The sequence below is a fragment of the Apodemus sylvaticus genome, chromosome 13 (genome assembly GCF_947179515.1).
Source record: "Apodemus sylvaticus chromosome 13, mApoSyl1.1, whole genome shotgun sequence".
In the NCBI taxonomy this organism is placed as follows: domain Eukaryota; kingdom Metazoa; phylum Chordata; class Mammalia; order Rodentia; family Muridae; genus Apodemus; species Apodemus sylvaticus.
Window position 1 is genome coordinate 16,100,498 of NC_067484.1, and position 19,239 is coordinate 16,119,736.

Here is a 19,239-nt window from a genome sequence, read left to right on the forward strand (position 1 = left end):
GAGGGTAGCTCCTTTGTCCTGAGCCTGGCTTTAGGTAGGAAAGTTGGGGACTGGGTCATTTTCCTTCACGATTCCTGTTTATGCCTGTGGGTGGGGCCAGGCTGAGCACCTGTCTCCCTCTTGGGTATAGAAAGGTGCCACTTTCAGTGACATGCCCAAGATGACATGCCAAGTGACAGACAAGGATGGCTGGTCACCAGTCTCCAGGCAGGATGGTGGTGTGCCAGAGCCCTTAAAATATTCCAAGGCGTCCTGGTTGCTGAGGCCTGCTCCTGCCCCCACCCTTTCCATCTGAAGAGGAAACATTTGGTTAAGGGTCAGCTTATTGGCGCCCCTGTTCCCTGCGGTCCTCCCAGGGTGCTTTGGGAAAGGTAGGAGCTCGGCAGCCAGGAATCCAGCCAGGAATCCTGTGCAGAGATGACACTCATGTTCTGAGCAGGGAAAATAACTTGCACACCCTGCTTCCATCAGGCCGTCCCCTAGGCTGTCTGGCTGTCTTGGCTGAGGTGGCTACCAGCCCTCTTCTGTCCAGGCACTGGCTGGACCACTACAAAGGCCAGCCCCTCTTGGGTGAGGCAAGCTTTCCAGGGCCAAAAGTCCTGTGGTCAGGGGGCCACAGCCCAGATGTGCACTCTTGACAGTGTGGCTGGGTGGTCCTGGGCTTGGCCCTGGATGGGTGGACAGATGGAGCCCTTGAGGCCCAAAGTTTGCAGGACCAGCCAAGAACTGCATTGATGGCCTTCGCAACCCTTTCTACCTCCTCTTCTCCCTCCCTCCCTTCCTCCTCCCTCTCCCTCCCTCCTTCCCATTCTCTCTCTCTCTCTCTCTCTCTCCCAGCCCAGCTCCCCCCTTTCCTTCCTATTTGACTCTTCCCTCTTTTTCTTTCTTAGAGGAAGGCCTTTGGCTGCTGCCCACCCCACACGCGAGACCATGTATGATATAGGCCTTGTTTGCCTTTGCCTACCTTTCATTTTCTTCCACGTGCGTGGACTTTAGGCTTCGGTTATGTTCGTAGCTCTGTGGACTTCAGGGTGACCTTCCCATTTTCCCTGTAAGATCAAATCTGCGTGCAGAGGGATTTTCACTATGGACTGTTTGGAATCCAGAGGATTTTACCCAAACTATTTAAGCAAATCTGTCCCCTCTGGGTTCTGGCACATGGGAATCACTTTGTAGCTAGGATGGTTTTCTGAAAGCTGACACAGCTTGAGGACCAGAGCTTAGCTCCCCAGAACACACATAAAGCTGGAGGTTGTGTGTACCCATAACCCCTGAAATAAAAAGAAAGGGAGAGACTGGCTTCTCTTTAGAAATTCACGGGCTAGCTCAGCCCCCGATGAGCAGTAGGAGCCACTAGGAAGACCCTGTCTTAAGTAGGGTGGAAGCTGCCGCCAGCACCTGAGGTTCTCCTCACTCACAAACACATACCCACATGCACGTGCAGAGGTGGACAAACAAAACCATTCAGCATTTTCTTTGTTATACAAACTAGGTTCATTACTGTGTAATCCTTTTCTGCCCTGCCCCCCAGCCCCAAATAAGTTTCTCTATGTAGCCCTGGCCGTCTTGGAACTCCCTCTGTAGACCAGGAAGGCCTCAAACTCAGAAATCCACCTGCCTCTGCTTCCTGAATGCTGGGATTAAAGGAATATGCCACCACTACCTGGCTGCCATTACTGTGTAATGTGTGTGTGTGTGTGTGTTTGTATACATATGTATACTAATATAAAATATATACACATATACACATATATACATACATATATATAAAAATATATACACATACATATATACATACATACATACATACATACACATAATAAAAAGAACCACTTGCCATGCAACTTAATCTGCTGCCATGATGATCATTCCAACTCCCACTCTCCAGATCTGCCCCTCATAAGTCACACCTTTGCTTCCCATTGCCAGGTTCTAAGGCTAGCCCCAGCACGGAGGGTCCTGGCTTGCCCTTTGCCCCTGTGTGCTCACCCTCCCATTCTGAGCACCTGTTGGCTTTCCGCAGCTTCATCTGTATATGTTCTAATGTGTACACGATGGGAATTCAGCCTTCTAAATAGATTCTGACAACACTGCCTCACCTAGGAACTCACACAAAGCAAGCCCTGATCTCAGGCCAGCGTTTGCTGCTCCCTAATTTGGAATTTTCTTAGCAGTCATTGGGCAAGGGCTTTGGGTAGATCCTTTCCTCAGTCAGCACTCCCTCGCTGTGTCTTTCCTCTCCTCTCTCATCAGGCAGGAAGGATGTTGGTGAAGGTTGTTTGTCTCCTCTGTGTGTCCGATTGGTGTGAACGTTAGGGCTCTCTGCATTCAGACTATGGTGGCCCGGTGTGTCTGTGGCTGCAGATGCCTGTGCCTCTCTGTGGCAGCCCAGGTGTTCACTGCACAGCCGTGGCTCTGAGCTCTGGGGAAGATCACCCGTATGCTTCCTTTAGTGAGCACACTGAAATGGGTTTTAATGATTTTAATCCATTTACTGAGTTCCCCGGGACCCTGTGGTAGTGAAAAGACAGAAGACAGAACTCAGAACAAACACGAAGCAAAGCTTTGTCTCTGAAGACTCTGTCACCCACAGTGTTCTCTGAGTGCACAGCATTGAGACCAATGCTGGGTGTCTGTCCAGAGGTGAGGTTTAGGAGCTGGGACCGGAGAGACTTGTATGCCCCTGAGCAGGCTGGCTGAGCTGGCTGAGGTGCTAATGAGGTTGTGGAGAAGGTCTGCTTGGAGGAGTGACAAGAACCAGGGAGCATGAGCCCACTGTGGCCTCACGTTTGGGATCTGATGTGGAGTTGGTCACTGTGCTACGACCTGTGCGCCAACAGCATTTTCACATTTCCTGTCAGTAGGAGGCGGAGCCCTTTCTCATGGGAACAGTGATTCAGAACAGGAGAGCTGGTGGCTTCTCCCTGCGCTGCGCCCACAGACCAAGCACTGTGGAAGGTCTGACTCGCCCATTATCAGGGGAAGCTGCCCATCATTCCCACACAGCCTCTCCTCCCATCCCTCCTCCTCCCAGCGTGGAGGCTACATTAGCCTGGTCCCTTCAGACCCTACAACAGGAGGCCACTGCTTTGTGACCCAAGGGCCCTCAGGACCCCAGAATCAAGGAAAAGCCACACACTGACACATACAGACACATACCACACACACACACACATATATATATACTTGTGCTCATAACACTCATGCTCACACATATACACACACAGGCACACACAGGCACATGCACATGTGCACACATACATACACAGACCCACACACATGGACATGTGCACACACACAGACACATACACACACATGCACACATACACTTGTAGACATATACACACCATACACACTCACACACACACAGACACATTCATGCTCATACATGCTCTTTCTCTCTCACACACACCATTTTCTTGAATAAATTCAGGAAAAAAATTCTAAATTTGCTCAGAACCACTGAATGCATGTTTTGACTAGGCTGAGAGTAGCCGTGGGTGCGTGACGGCTCCAGATCCCAGCATTTAACAGGCTTTAGCCAGCACACACGGCCCAACCGCGGGAGGCTCACATGGCCCAGCCGCGGGAGGCTCACCTCCAGGATGCACGTATGATTTATTCCATGACGTGTTTCTTTTAATTATTTATTTAGTGGTTGTGTCACAGTACATATGTGGAGGTGAGAAGACAACTTGTAGAAATAGATTCTCTTCTTCTAGCCCGGGGCAGCAAGTGCCCAAACTTGTGGTTTCATCTCTCTGGTGCTTAAGTAGGGTTTTAAAAAAAGATTATTTTTACGTACGTACATACGTATGTACATGTGTGTGTGTGTGTGTGTGCTCTTAATCACTGAAGCATCTCTCAAGCCCCTTATCTTAGGATGCATGCCTGTCATGTACAGTTAGCAATTCCTGACGCTCTGCTCGGGTGTGAGATTGTTCTTCATAGGTGGCAATTTCAAAACAGGTCAGAAGAAGGTGCCAGCATGACGCTGGTGGCAGTGACCGTGCTTCAGTGTGGCCGGCCTCTGCTGGGGTGGAGGCTCAGCCAGGAAAAATGTCCTGAGGCCTCACAAGGTCTTTAGTAAGACACGAGGCAGAAATCAAGCAGATGATTGGACCCAGATACTTCCAGAAGTTTCCTCTGGGTCAGCAATATTATTCACACTCAGATTTATTCTTTATGTACATCCACTCCTCTCTGTTGAAATCATATGTTGGGTGGAGAGGCAAACAGCAGCGTATGAAAAGATTCTGAGAGGCGGTCTTGGAAGTGAATAAAATATATATGGCTGACGTTATGACAGGTTGGTGCCAGGGTGGAGACTTCCTGATATCTCTGGGTAGCACGAGGCTAATGCCTCAGGAACCCCAAGATGCTGCCCCTGTTGTCAGGACAGGGTAAAGATACAGTCCCTGATTTAATTATGTGGACATCAAATCAATGGTGTTTATAATAGCAATGGACTGGCTAATAATCACAGTGCAGCCATAAAGTAATATTTGCCCAATTATCTGTGGTGCATATTAAACAACATTCTTACCAATGTACAAAGATGCTCAGAATTTGACATCTCTTTTTAAAAAGTCAGATACCAAATTATATGTTTTGTGATGACATTCCCCTTTTGTATAAAATGTGTGCATGTCCACAATGTCTCTAGATCAGTCGTATGTGGTATAAGATTTTAAAGTGTATAGATAACTTCGGATTACTTCATTTATACAAATCCAGGGTCTCCGAGGCCCGCCTAGCCAGCTGAGTGTTTTCTGGGTTTCACTGAATGTAATTCTTGACAAAATGGAACTGAATTGAAATCGCATTTGAAGTACAACACTGTGGGTCACTCCTGAGTGCACAACCACACTCAGGTAACCTGTGGTTAGCAGGTAACCACAGTCGTAGGTCTTATGTCAGAGACCCTGTGGGCAACAGAATCGTGCTGACACTCTGCAGTGCAGACCCCAGGGCAGCAGCAATGGGCAGATGTCTTCAGCCAGGTGCCCTCCTCCCGCCTCGCCCCACCTGGGATCTAAGATGCAGTTCTGTGGCTTTGGAGAGCTAATTTACTGTGAAAATTTTCAATCCAAGTTGACAATCTTAAATGTGCAAACCACCCTTCTTTCTGCCCCTTTTCATCATTCCCTGCCTGCCTGCCTGTGTCACTTCCTTTTAAAGATTTTTTTCCCCTAGGGGTTGAAACTAGTATTTTTCATTATGAAGTTTGCTTTTCTTTCTTTTTCTGTCCACAGCAAAGCAGTCTTTCTGTGTAGATATGAGAAACTTGTATGCATATATAAGAAACACTATGAAGGTGTGGGCTGTTTTGTAGTGCCTCCTCCCGAAACACCTGGGCACCCATTCTGCCTCTGGTTCTGAAGAGTGTGGCCCCACCGCCCTGGAAACACATCCCCTCCTTGAAGCAGAAGACTGCTCAGCTCCCGTGGGGCACCTTCCCCGGGATGCCAGCCTCCCTTCTGGCCAATTCCTCTGCTCTAATGCTCTTCCTTCCGCTCAACAAGCTGCTAGAATCGGGGTGTATGACATACACAGGAAACGGCCCTGGCAGGCCTAGTGTGAGCGTCTAAGTGCGTGGCAGCACTTGCAGAAAGCCTGCCCCTGCTGGGATGTGGCTCTGAACTCTCAGTGAGCACTGCAGATGGGCCATGCTTGTGCTAGGAGCCTGCCTCTGTGCTGGGCAGATGCAGACAGTCGGTCCACTTCCGATTGCGTGTTCGTGAGTCAGATTCATAGAGGGACAACCCAGCTTGTACCCAAATGGTAACAAACACAGGTGCATCTTGTTAGGACTGGGCTGGAAACAAGGGATGGATGTGGCGGCCTGGAGAGGGACGTGGGTCAAGCAGTTCCTTCTCTCTCTTGGTTCCGCTGTAACTCAGCATTGCAGAGGGAAGTTATTCCTAGAGCCCCATTCGGCCAAGGGGGCCTCTCAGGGCTTTCTCTAGAGAAGGATGACCCTTCCTGTTCCTAGCAAAGGCATCAGAGCCCCTGTCCGCAGGCCATGTCTGCACCACTTCCATGGCGCTGGTCAACATTTTCATAGCATTTTAAAGGCTGGTTGACTTATTTAATTCATGCAACACTGGCAAGCTATGACCACACATGATTCCATAGTAACGATGGCCTTATGGAGCCTTTACTCCCCTATCAGGATGCTATGCGAGTCCGTCTGACAGCTGTGAGGGCTGATCCACTGATGGCGCCTCAGGTAGGGCCCGGCAACTCCCTCCATCTCGGTGTACCCGCGCTTACAGTTCCTCTGTTCCCTTGCAGCCCATCTTTGCCTGCCCTTGACTGGCAGCTGCCTTCACACTCTGGTCCATTCGAGCTTCGGATCGAGGTGCAGCCCAAGTCCCACCACAGGGCTCACTATGAGACGGAAGGCAGCCGGGGGGCTGTGAAGGCTTCAGCCGGAGGACACCCTGTTGTGCAGGTATGGCATCGGCACGTGCCTTGGCACATCTCAACCCTAAAACAGGTCTGGCCTTTCCTCAGACTTTAGACACAGTCGCCTCAGAGCCTGCTAGTCAAACGTTAGCTATATAGCGTGTCTCATTTCCTCCTGAGTAGACATGTTCTTCGTCTTCAGTGAAGTGATGTCCCAGAAAGCCCTCGAGGAACTGAAAATGTCAAAAGCCAAAATGTGTTCACCGTACCTCACTGACTCCACATCTTCTCACGAGCACTGCAAAGGCGGAGCATCAGCCGCTCCTCTCCCCACAGAGGGTCTGGCTGAGCAAACTGCACAAGCCAAAGGGTCTTTTTTTCTGAATGGGTATCACTTTTGTACTAACATCAAGTTAAAAGAAAGATGGTAAGTGGGACCATTGTGCGTCAAGGGCTGTCTGTGGGTACCACACAGTGCTTTTCATTACATCAATAATGGTTTTAAAGGTCTGCGCAGAACAGACATACTTGCAGACCAGGCTCCATTGCACCAACTGTTCTGTAACTCTATCCTCTTTCAGAAAGTCGCCGCCCCTGGAGTGGATGCGTTCTCTCCACCCACACCACACACGTGGGATTGGTGGAAGAGCCAGGTCTCAGGTCTACAGGGCAGCCTCTGCTTCTCAGTCTGCCTTGAAGTGTAGGGTAGGGTCTGACGGAGCGGGTTATGAGATGGAGTTCTGAGGGAAAGGGGGCTGTGATGGGCACAGTCACACCTGTGGCACTTTGGGGTAGAAAAATACTCGGTGTGGTGTGGAGGTACAGTGCTCCCCAATGGTGGCCAGAAGGCATGCTGGGAAGTCAGACCCAGCTTGGTCTTTCTCCACCTGGTGGACATCAGTGTCACATCCCAATGGGCTGTATGGGTTTGCCTTTGTTTCTGTTTGTCACACCCGTCCCCTTGTGAGCTTTAGATCTCAGACATTGCTGTTTTAAGTGCCACCGAGAAATGCCGCTCTCTGGCTGACTCTGGTCACATGGTGTTATGGAGAGCTCTTTACCCCAGTATCCCAACATCACAAACCCGGGTGCCCAACCCTGTTATTTCAGGACTGATGCAAACTGGAAGGGGTACTCGGCAGGGCACCCTGTACTTTTATTTTATTCCATTTAGGTAAATAAAGAGCTGGCAAGGGCAGGGGGCCGTGGGGACAAATGGCTGTTTGCCAACGCAGCAATCAGCCACATGGAATGAACCAGGTGAGGGGCAGAAATGAAGCACTTTAGCAGTGCTTGTGGGTGATATTAAGGGGATATTTGCGGCCTATGTGCTTGATGCCAATTAATACCTACTTTGTTAGCTGCTTGATGCGGTAAAATGCTGGGACATCGGTACACAGCAGCTGGCTTGACATTTTAAGTTTCTACCTTCGCAGGTAGGAAGAGGTCAGGTAGAGCCTGCCTTCAGCTGTGCTGGGTAACTACAGGTATTTACCTCTCCTTTCCTGCTGTGGTTTTCACTGAATGAAAGTGCATTATTGCTGAATGGAACAGATTTTAATAGGAGAGGAAATAAGTCTGTTAAAGAAAGGCTGGGAAGCAAGTGGAGAGATAATGCCCGGGCGCCTCCGCTTACTTAGATCTTATAGGCGAGTGGCGCTGGGTGAGAGCTGGGGGTGTAGATGCTGTGACCTCATCAGAGCGATGAAGCTTCCGATGTGGCCTGTGCTGTCTTGGGCTTAGTGGTTGTTGCTTGTAAGAATCTCAGCTGCTTTGGGGAGATGAAGCCATAAGGAGTTGTGGGAGCCCTGTGTTTGGGAGAACTTGTGTCTGTCAGCCACTGATACCCATTGCCTTGTGCGCCAGATGCTGCCCCTGGACGACCAGGCTCCAGGTGTCGGGCTCAGGGCAACATTTGTCTCTCAATATAGACAATATCCAGGAAATTGAGTCATTTCTGAGGGGGGAAAAATCTAAAACAGTGTTTAAGAAGCACCCTCTAAATTATTTAAGGTGGTGTTAAGGGAAGGTGGTAAAGCCAGGCCAGGCTGCTTCTGCAGAACAGCCACCCCCTTCTGCAACACTGTTGAAAGGCAGAGAAAAACATCCCCTAACTGACAAACGCCCAGTTTGTCACCGTGGGACATTAGCAACTCAAGGAGTTTCCTGGGATAGTCTCACACAGTAAGCTCCCACCTATGCCCATGTGAGGAAAACAGCTAAAAAGAGGGCATTTTAGGGGGTTTGTTTTCTTTTTTGGCTGGTGGACCACAAATTAGATAAAAATAGAACTTGCACGTAATTATGAAACAGGCAAAAATAGACAATTCTCTTGGTTGCCACGAGAGTGCTGTAACCACAGAGTTCTACCCAGGGCCTCTGGGTGATTTTGATACACCCACTAGTGCCATCCGCTCTGGTGTCTGCCTGTCTTGCTCTTGGAGGGGTGGCTACCCTACATAGCAATCGGGGCGAGGCCATGGGCCATATGCCTGGTGTGCAGCCACCCCACAAGCCATTCTGTGCCCAGTAGTCTCTGTGGCATTCCTAACTGTGCCTGGCTCCCGTCTCACCCGAGAACTCCTAGAAGTTCTTTCATAGCACCGTCTCAGTAGCAGATCCACCGTGGTATTTTCCTCTGTGTCTCATGAAGTTTGTCCATAAAGACAGTAGCAATTTGCAAAATGAAGAACCCTAGGAATGCCCAAGAGGACATGGATAAAGGAAGATATGCCCCTCACACTGGGGTACAGAAAGAGGCTTCTGGGCCACGATCCTCTTCCTTGTATGAGTTGTCAGAGACACTGACCAGACTCGGACCTACTGGTCAACCCTAACGCTGTGCATTTCAGATGAGGAAGGAGCAGCTGTGTCTGGCCGAGCTGTGCTCCCAGTGGGCCGGTGTCTGTGGAGGCCCCGTCTGCTGGGAGCTTCTCCTTTGGGCCAGTGTCCTTAGGGCTCATTGTTCCCATCCGGATGGTGCCACATCTTCCACAGAGGTCTGTTTGCACGCTATGGAGTAACCATTTAAAATGGCTACAGGTCTCCACTAGCCATTCCATGAGAACCAATCTACCCAGGCTTCGAGAAGTCTGCCTTTATAGTCTGCTGTCATTTGAAAAGCTGTATCAGTCATGGGTTATCCTGGGGTCAAAGAAGGGCTGGTAAGGACCAGGACCAGTTTACAAGCCACCTTATAGCCCCTAGGAGGACATGGTCTGCACAAAGTCTGTGGAGATATCCTTGGTGACACGGTGACCCCATTCAATTAACCACTGTCTTCTATCAGTTACTGAGATGGGCTCCTGCATTTGTCTAGAGTATGTTGTGGTCTTGTTTCTGATGTCCCATCATAACCAGTGAGAAATGGCCTAGATCTTCCTTGACTATGACACTTGCCTTGGTAGAGCAGATGTCACAAATACTCTGTCTACAGCAGGGGTGTTTGGCCAGGGCCTCTCCAGCTCCCTGCAGCAAGTCTTCATGGAGTGTCATCTCTGCCCAGCACAGCTCCTCCTGACCTTGATCTGGCCTCCAGCTGTCAGGTCTGTGTCTGTTGGGTCTTAGCCACCACTGACCGAGGATCCAAATTCTCCAGAAGCTAGGCAGGGAATGTCTACCATGTCCTAGGCTATTGTGGCCTTGTGGGCTCCTGCCTATAGAGGCCCCTACTGCAGCCCATGCAATGCTTTGTGCTTTGAGGATTATCTCCCATGGGGGAGGGGGCGGGGGAGACTCCAGACTCCAGCTCTGTTTACCAATCACCAAAATGACCTGCCTGATAGCATCTGCGCATCACACACAGGCTCGCTCTGCTTGAATAATTAATAGGCCACTGAAATATGAACACTCAGAAGCTGGTCAGTCCCTGACGTTGGGGTTTGCAGCATAGGGCTTGCCATATAGGACAGTGGCAGCATAGCTACTGCCTGGCCAGGAAGGACTCAGATCCAAGAGACACAGACAGTGTCCCGGACTCTGGCTGTCAGGGCACAGACAGCCAGGGCAGAGTCATAGAGGAAGCCGTGACAAGCCCTGGCTTATGTTCCAGCACAAGGGACAGGCAGAGGTCAGTAGGGTCTTGTGACATTAGGGACCCTTCTGAGGCTACTTAACTTGTCCCCACCCCATATAGATTCATGGCAGGGACTTTTTCTATCGTACAAGACATCTGACAGCTGAGGACATCCACCGGGAAATGACTTGAATTTCTCAGGTTGTTAAAATTGTCTTGGAGCCAAGCCCTTGTTATAATTACCTTTCTTTCTTGGTGGTGTCTTTTCCCCAAGTCTCAGGGGAGATTAAAGATGTCAAAAATCCTATGAGAAATCAGTTCCTGAGGGGCTTCTGACCTATGGCCAAAAGGTACCTCCTCATTTGGTTTAGCAGCCTGGAAGGCTCTGTCCTTTGAGCCTGCATCCCCCAGGATTCCAGGCCTCCTCTCTGGAGGCTAACACAGAACCAGGGTCTTTCAAGGTGTTCTGGTCAGAGCACTCGAGCCCTGCGGAAGGGGGGGGGCAGGGATGGGGAGCTTTGAAATGCAACCCTTCATTCTGGCTGGGTCTGCAAGCTGGTAAAACATGCACACAGCAGAGGTTACCCTGCAGGCTTGACCTCAAAGCAGGAACCTGCTGCCCAGAGTCAGCCGACCTGCGACCTGCGTGAGGTCTGAATTAAATTCTTATGGATCAACCTGGATACTGCATGACGTCCTCTCTCCTTTCAGGACATTTGGAGGCAAACCTCTCTCGCTTCCCCACCTATTGTGTACCAGGTGGCTCTTCTGGCTACCTGGATGCTGCCCCTCCATTCTGCACATGCACTCAGCACCAAGGCCCAGCATTCAAAAAACATAAGGGAATTCCACGAGGGAGCCTGCAGTCTCCGGAGCACATGGTAGCTTTGCTTACCGTCCAAGCTCCCGATGGCAAAGCTAAGGCTCAGCAGACAATTGGTAGTAAGAGATTGTTCCAGGACATCTGGGGTCAGCTCTCACAGCGGCGGGAGGGTGAAGCAGAGATGGCGGCTTGCTTACACTGTCTGCCCCGCTGACGTACTCAAGGCTGGACTTCATATGCCTGGGCTCTCTGTATCCGTTTGTGAGCTCACTTCAGAGCCTTACCATCCAGCAGAGCAGGAAGCAGCGAGGGTGCTGTGTGGACCGTGGGAACAAAGACAAGGCAGGGCTACAAGCAGAAGCCTCCCAAGATGAAGAGCCTGCAGATCTGTCACCAAATCCCCCAGACCTGACTTGGAAGCTGTGGCTTCTTTGTTCCAGGCTAGGAAGAGTTTAAATGATGCTGTCTGGGATGCAGATCCTACTGATGGTTTTCTAGTCGTGTGCCAGCAGAGCTTGGCCTCAGTTAGGGTTCAGAGGGACAGGTCAGTCCAGCCCCTCCTCTGCCCTAGGCTCCTTGGGTGCAGGTGAGGGCTGTGTAATTGGAGACAAAGCAAGACCCAGCATTCATCCCAATAGGCATGGCAAAACCTGAGCCACATGTCTCTAGCTGGTCCGTGACCACGCGTGGACCCTCTTCCTGGTAATGCCGTGGCTTTCCTTGGCCCCGACGACCCATAAGCATCACAAGTGTCACAGGCTGCCCATGGACAGTTGTTCAGATGTAGAAAAGATACAAACTGCAGGTGTGAAGGTGCCACTGTAGAGTGTTCTCTGGGGAGTCTGGGAGACTGTTGCTTTCTCACTGGGTCTGTTGTACAACTGTCCCTGACTCACCCTGGGAGGTGGGGTGGAGAGGGACTACTGTTGTACACCTTGCTTGGCCTAATGGCCTTCTTTTCCTCTCCTGGGGTAGCACTGGGCTCCCTCCTGTGTGAAGGGATGCAGTTTGCTCCACATCAGCGTGGGTGGCTGCAGGCCTTGCCTGGTCAGGCCCAGAGCCATGGCCTCACTGGTCATGTTGGTAGACGCCCTTGGCATGGACCTCAGGGCTAAGAGAAGGAGCAGGTTAAGGGCGGATGCCCCTCTGGTGTGACACACAGGGTCTGGGTGCCATCGTGGTATTAGTACAACAGGTCGCCTTTATGAGCTTCAAGTGTCTTCACTCCTTCATCTCAGATTCCCAACCTTGCGTCCTCAGCAGTTTGGACTCTAGTCTAACAGCGAGGGTCAGGTTCTCTTCCATACAGTCCACAGATGCTTACTGCATGGCCACAGAGCCCTACAATCCACACTGTAAACAGTAAATCCATCAGAATGCTGGCAACCGCAGGCCAGACTCTGCAACGTGGAAGGGTTGGAGTTCGGGACAGCAGCATTTCCTGGGCTTTTCCTACACTTTCTGGGCTTGGCATCACATGGTGGCAGGTTGTGATGCCCGACACAGCACAGCTGCTCCTGAGTGGCCTCTGCCCTGTAACACTAGCCTAGAGTGTCACTGTGGAGTCTGCATGATTCCAGAAGAGCGCACAGGTGGGGGATTCTTGAGTCTATTGTGACCTAGTCTATGCGATACTGAGGGAGGAGCTGGGGTTGGGAGTGTCGGTACCTGCCTGCAGCTCTGCACAGGGAGTCTGCTGCCTTTGATGCCTCTTTCCTTGGATTCCGGTGGGTAGAGAGTGGGTGAACGCTGCCATCTGCAGGGCCAGCCTCGTGGATACTAAATGTCAGAGATGATCCCGGTTGACATTAGGCTGATTCCTGACCATGCCAAAAGTTCCTAAGAACGCTGAGGCCCTGGGGTTGGGGGTGGGGGTCCTTAAAAGCCTTCTTTGCAGTTACCAAGAGGTGGGTGCTATGGTCCATCCCACCTGCGTGTTGCCTGAGTTTGTGTCTCCCTTTCTCCCATGGTCCCTGTCAACCTCTCAGGCTTGGTGGGAATCAGTTCCGTGCAGCAGGATCATTGATCTTGTGCAGAACAGACAGATGCTGATGCAGCCACATGCCCTTGGTTTAAAATTCCCACAATATCATGCCCAGATATTGAAGGAGGATCCCATTCACGTCTAACCAAGGATCCTTCAAGTAAGAGGCAGGGGAGGTTCTGGCTCTCCAGAGTCAGCATGCAAGATGGTGGCCCTATGGGAGAAGAGCGGAGGTGTTGGGCTGGACACAGTTAAAGCATGCATGGACTGCAGCCTCCCTGAGGGGAAGCCTCCCTGAGGGTCAGGCCTGTGATCCACACCCAGGCACACCCTGGCCGTGGCTGTGAGCAGTGTCCCTTAGATGTCCACTCTGATCTGTGGCCATGTGTCCTGTCTCTTGTGGCATCATAGGTCATAGAACTCACATCTGATGGAAGTCCGAGGCTCAGGAAAAAATGTCAGGAAACTGTTTTCTCCTTAGCCTGTGATGTCCCCCTTCCCCACCTCCTATCTGCCTCAGCCTTCCTTAGCCTAGGAGTGGAAACACGAACTTTGTGAGTGAGCTATTTTCTGGGACAGGACTGACGCCCCTGTAAGAAAGTGAGTCTGGAGTCTGACCTCACGAATGGCACAAGATGGCAGTTGGTGCATCTGCACATGCACAGAGCCTGGGGCATGGGGGGATGGGGTGGGCGGGGCTGCTACTAGAGCTTCCCAGATGAAGACAGGGAGCCAGGGTTCTCAACTCTGATAGGCCCATTCAATTGGCAGGAGAGCTACAGAGCCCGCAGTCCCTTTCTGAAAGCCGCAGAGTGTGACTTCCTCTTTGAAAACCTGCACTAGGACCTTTTATGTGAGAAATTGTGCCAGGTCGGGGGTAGGCAGGCTCTGGGAGGTGGGGGTGGATTCCAAGGCCTGTGTAAGGAAGGAAACACATCTTTGAGCCCAGAGCCAAGCACGTGCTTTTACCATGTGCTTCAGGGACATCAGACTTTCTCCACAGGAGGTTGTTCACTGGGTTGGGGATGAAGCTCTTGGGTCTTTGGGGGTACCAGGCAAGCACTCTACCACTTGAGCCCCAAGAGATATTTTGGGGTAAATTAAACAGCTGATTACTAGAGGCCTGGAACGGCTTCAGGACCCCAGTGAGGTGAAGTGACTTTGCCGATAGAAATCAAGTCCCCTTGAAGGTGCTCTGAGCGTCTGGCGGGCGTCAGCATCACGAGTGTGTGTGGTCTCTGGCATTTGTGCCCTTGTACTATTTACATGGATACACCTATTTTGTTTTTATTCTGTTTTTTATTTTTCTACCTTCTTAGAAAGGTAGAGGAAGTTTGTACATGAAAAGACCCCAAGTTGCTACGTGCGGCCTCTCACAGCTCCTCTGTGCTGCCCTCAGCTTCAGATTTCTGGGAGGCTGTGTGTGCTGGCCACTAGCCCTTAGCATCTGAGGGACGCCACTAGCCCTTAGCATCTGAGGGACGCCACTAGGCCTAATTTTGTCTGTGCTTATAAACATGGATTTGATCATTAGTACAACAACTGTCTTCATAGAGTCTTCAGAATTACGTGATATAAATTAAGTACTGCTGTGGGCTCATGACACATATATACACACACAAAATCAAGTACTAACATGCTCACACACACGTCTTTGTTCATCCAGGCACACATTCATGAAGCAAATGCACAGACTCCAAAATACATATGTGCTCATAAAATACAGGCTCAAATGTTCTATACACACACACACACACACACACACACACTTGTGCATGTTCATGACATACACGTGTATACTGTTCTCACACAGGTCATATTTATACCAATTCATAATGCATACATATATAAACACATACATAGCCATACAAAAATGGTTGTACACATGTCACATGTATCAGGGCGCGCGCGCACACACACACACACACACACACACACACACACACACACGTGCATACCTGAGGCACCCTGAAAGCCAGTTTTGGGTTTTTTGTTTTGTTTTTATGTTTTGCTGAACAGAGCTCATCACTAGCACAGATTCTGTGCATAACACATTCCACTGAGGAGCAGTGATATAGTAACTCCTGCCTTCTGTCCTAGGAAGCTGTGCCTGTCTCGAGGGGAAGCCCTGGGGCCCTGTGTCCTGCAGCCCTTACTCAGAGGACCTGGCTTTCTCTGAGTTTTGTTTTGCTGCACACAGTGCTCACACAGTGAGGATCTAGTAGTGCAGAGTGCCCCTCCTGGTTATGCAGAACTAGACAAGCCCTGTCTGTTTGCCATCCTTCCAAGTGCTCCTGAGGGTGTGAAACTGGTTATTGGTTGTTGGTTTGGTTTGGTTTTGCAGTACATGCTAGGCAAATTCTCCACCACCGACCTGCTCTCCTAGTCTCAATCTTAACTCTTCATTTTGAAATGGCAATCTCTCTGAGTTGTCCAAGCTGGCCTTGAACTCACTCTGAAACCCATCGAGGCTTTGAATGTGTGACCCTTCTGCCTCAGCCTGCCATGGGCTGGGGTTATAGGCCGCACCACACAACCTAGCTCTCAGGTTGTGCCTTAACTCTCCTCCTGAGCATCTGTGAGTGGCCCTGCCCTCAATGATCTTTTCTTTCCTCCCAGACAGGCACACAGTGCCATCTGGGGTGACAAACACTTCCACAGCTGGTGAGGTTACCATGCTGGTTGTTCTGAGGGGCTCACTCTTACCAAACACCAGCAGCCCCCCAGGGTCTGTGCTCTAGTGAAGGCTGGTGTGATAGATAGAAAGAATTTGGCTCCTCCCCTCTCAAGTTATGGGGCAGGAAGATGGGTCAGTTCTAGCTCCTGTGGGTGCAGTGAGGCCTCCAGGGAACAGTGGTGAGTTCCCAGGGTGCACTTGTACCTTGCCAGGAGACCAGTACTCTGCAGTCTCCAGGAGAGGGAAATAGAACTTCCAATAACAGAAGACTTCCTGTGTCTGGGAAGAGATGTCTCCAGGCAGTGGTGTTTGTAATGAAGAATTGGGGCTGAAAACAATCTGAGGTAATGAGAGTCCAACACGAACTCTTAATTAACCGAGTAGAGGGAATTTAGGTTTAAAAAATAGTGAAACCCTCCCTGGGTGTGATTCCCCAGCCAGAAGGAGGGAAAGTGAGACCAATTTGTGAGCCGATTTCTCTCGTCTTCTGGGATATCATGGGATGCTAATAGTACTCGGGGTCTTAAAAGCAAATTTTCCTTTAAGTTGATTATTTCAAGTGCACATTATGTCTTGGTGGAAGAATGTCACATGATGATGTCCTTTGCTTAGTAACCAAGTCAGAATGACTGGCTGAAAGGCAAATGGTTTTCATGAGTTAATGGGCTCTGTTAATTCAGACCTTCCTTCCACTGCATATGAAGGTGTGCACATTGGCCCAGCTCCAGCCTGAATAAATTTGTTCTCCATCAGTCTACTGGCCTGTCATCCCCCTGTGTAAGTGCTGAGGTGGCACAGGAGCTAAAAACAAACATTCTAATGTGCAGGAAACTGGGGGACGCTTACGCCTTGCAAATGGAATAATGCGTTTTGTCTCGTTTAGAGGAAGCAGAGAAGATTTGGGTCTGACAGGTAACTTTATAAATGTTGTTCTGACAGACACTGTGAGGAGCCAGAGGCAGAAGGTCCATGCAGGGGGATGTGTGAAGTAGCTTAGATTTCTTTTCTTAAAGTGAACTTTGTGCCTTAAATAATAGATATTTACCTCCCAGGTTAAGCTTTAAATATTCCTATTTTCACTGAAATGGCATGTTTCTAAAGGATAAAATTATACCGTATACACTGCCTTCTATGCCTTAAGAAGCCTGTCATAGCAGGGGTCCTGAGGGAATTTTGAGATGTCATTTTAAAGTCATCTGACCCGAGCCAGGCTGGGCTACAGCCTTGGGCCACTCAGCCTTGCCCACTGAGAGGGTCTTGGTCACAGATTTATTTATATATTTTTGCGTTAAATTTCACAAGTTAGGAGACTAACTGGCATAGGTTGTCTCTGAATTTCTATCTTTCTTTTTTGTTACATTTCATATTTTATTACAATATTACTATTGTCATCTAAAATAGATTAGTGGTTTCTTAGTAGATTCATCACACTGTAAGAGGCAGGTGCCTGGCTCCCAGGTGTTGAGGGGCCTGGACCAACCAGCCTTGGTTGCTAAACCCTGTTTGCAGAGACTTCTGTGTTCACACAGCTTTGTAGTCCCCGCAGATTAAGACGGCGCTAGATATGATCGCTGGCCCGAGGGTGGCAGAGGTGGCTTTCTACACTGAGGGGGCTATCACCCCATCTTTGCAACACAGATTCTTGTGTGCATAGTTGTGACATCTGCATGGTGTCAGCTGCAGGGACCACTGGGCCTTTTGACCAACCTCTTCAGCATACAGTCTGCTGCTGTGAGCTCTTTATCCGGTGCTATCCTGTCTGGTGCTTTCAGCCAGTGTCTGTCAGCTCTCCTTATATCTTCAGAAGTGAAGTGGGGTAAGGCCCATCTCCCGCCCTCAGCTTCCTGTCAGTAATGGGCCATCCATCAGGATCATTTCCTGGGAACTCAAATTCAGAAATATAGTCCCTTTAAGGGAATCAGATAAGTCTCTGCTTCTTTCACTGAAAGGATGTGAAGAGATGATTCCTGTGGATTGAGCTCTGCCGTGGGTTCTCTGGGTGGATGGGCACAGGAGTCATCGGGCCGTTTCTTACTCTCAAGTCTAAACTTTGTGTCTGTAGTGATGAGTCTCTTGGTCTGGGTGAGAGTTCTAGGGCCCACAGAAGGTTGTTCCAGCCTGCCTTACAGGACTCTGAGTTGGGAAAGGAGAAAGATTTTGCTGAAGAAAAATGGTGGGCTGCAGGGTCAGCCTCAGACAAGCTCTTGCTTTTGCCTTCTCAAAGCTGTCAGTGTCTGTCACCTTGTGCCAAATCTGCAGGAAGAGGACAGAATTCCTTCCAAGGCCATGTGGAGGACTGCCAGCCTCCTCGTGGAAGCAGTCTGCGTTCCTCTGAGCCGTCAGAGGTGAGCACTGCTCCACCTGGCCTCCTTTGCTTATTAAGGCAACAAAGCCCTGGCCTCTGCCCCATTAACCCTGAGGAGTGGGGACACATTTTTCTTGCTGCCACTCAATGAACTTGAGCATTGGGCTGTACCTGTTAGAAGTCCAGTCCTCGGCCCCCGCCCTTTCATCTTGAGGGAGGGCTGGCACTGACTGTGTGCCACATGCGGGTGGATCACAGGACCTAATGAAAGCCATGAAGTGCTCATGCTTCTCCTAATGAGCCACTGGCATGAATCAGGCCAGAGGCGGTGGCTGAGACCCTTGCATGAGGGACATGTGAGAGGCCTACTGCCTTGTAAAACCCCAATACCCACGGCCCACATCAAAATCCAGCAGCAGCTAATTGCACTGTCTGATTTCCCTGTCCCCACTTCTAGGTTTCATTGCTTTGTTTCCAGTGCTTTAAAACGAATCCCCTGCTAACCCCAAAGACTGGAATTACATCGGAGAGACAAGCAGTAGTGGGAGGGGCCTGGGGACCTCTGCACTCCTCTGTTCCCGGATGCCTCCCTTTCTAAGGATCTATGGGTCAACTTCTTGAGGCTGAGGCTCCCTCCCCGTTTCCACCAGAAACCTTCACCCTCTTTGCCGCAGGATTCTTGAAGACCGCTTGAAGCTCTGCTGGGTGCTGGTCACCACCCTCCTGTTTTATGTCCCGAAACTCATCTCAGGTCTCCACCTCAGTGTCGCTCTCTGCTCTAAGTTCCCTATTCCAGCCCTCATCCCTTCTGCCCTCCTGGTGGTCAGGTCATTCCTTTGTGAGAGAGGCTCTAAGTGTCACCGACTGGGCCCTGGCAGCCCATCGCAGGCACGGCTGCATCTCCATCCAACCCAGGCTTCCCTCAGGGCAGCAGAGAATTATGGGCACTTGTAAGCATGGTGCATGAGGTGGGCAGATCTCAAGATTCTGGAGAGGATGATGGGGCGGGGCTTCTAGGAGTGAA

The 19,239-nt window shown here is 50.3% G+C and overlaps 1 protein-coding gene across 5 annotated transcripts in view; it reads left to right on the forward strand.

Moving 5' to 3' along the window:
* The window catches only part of Nfatc1 (nuclear factor of activated T cells 1), a 106,906-nt gene that overhangs the window by 23,838 nt on the left and 63,829 nt on the right, over positions 1-19,239 (forward strand). For 4 of the 5 annotated variants that reach the window (XM_052155898.1, XM_052155900.1, XM_052155901.1 and 1 more), the window contains exon 3: positions 6,298-6,457. In XM_052155898.1, the coding sequence (XP_052011858.1) occupies positions 6,298-6,457 (160 nt within the window). Of the gene's footprint in view, positions 1-5,639; positions 5,785-6,297; positions 6,458-19,239 lie in introns of those variants that run through there. The other variant, XM_052155902.1, reaches the window with a different exon arrangement.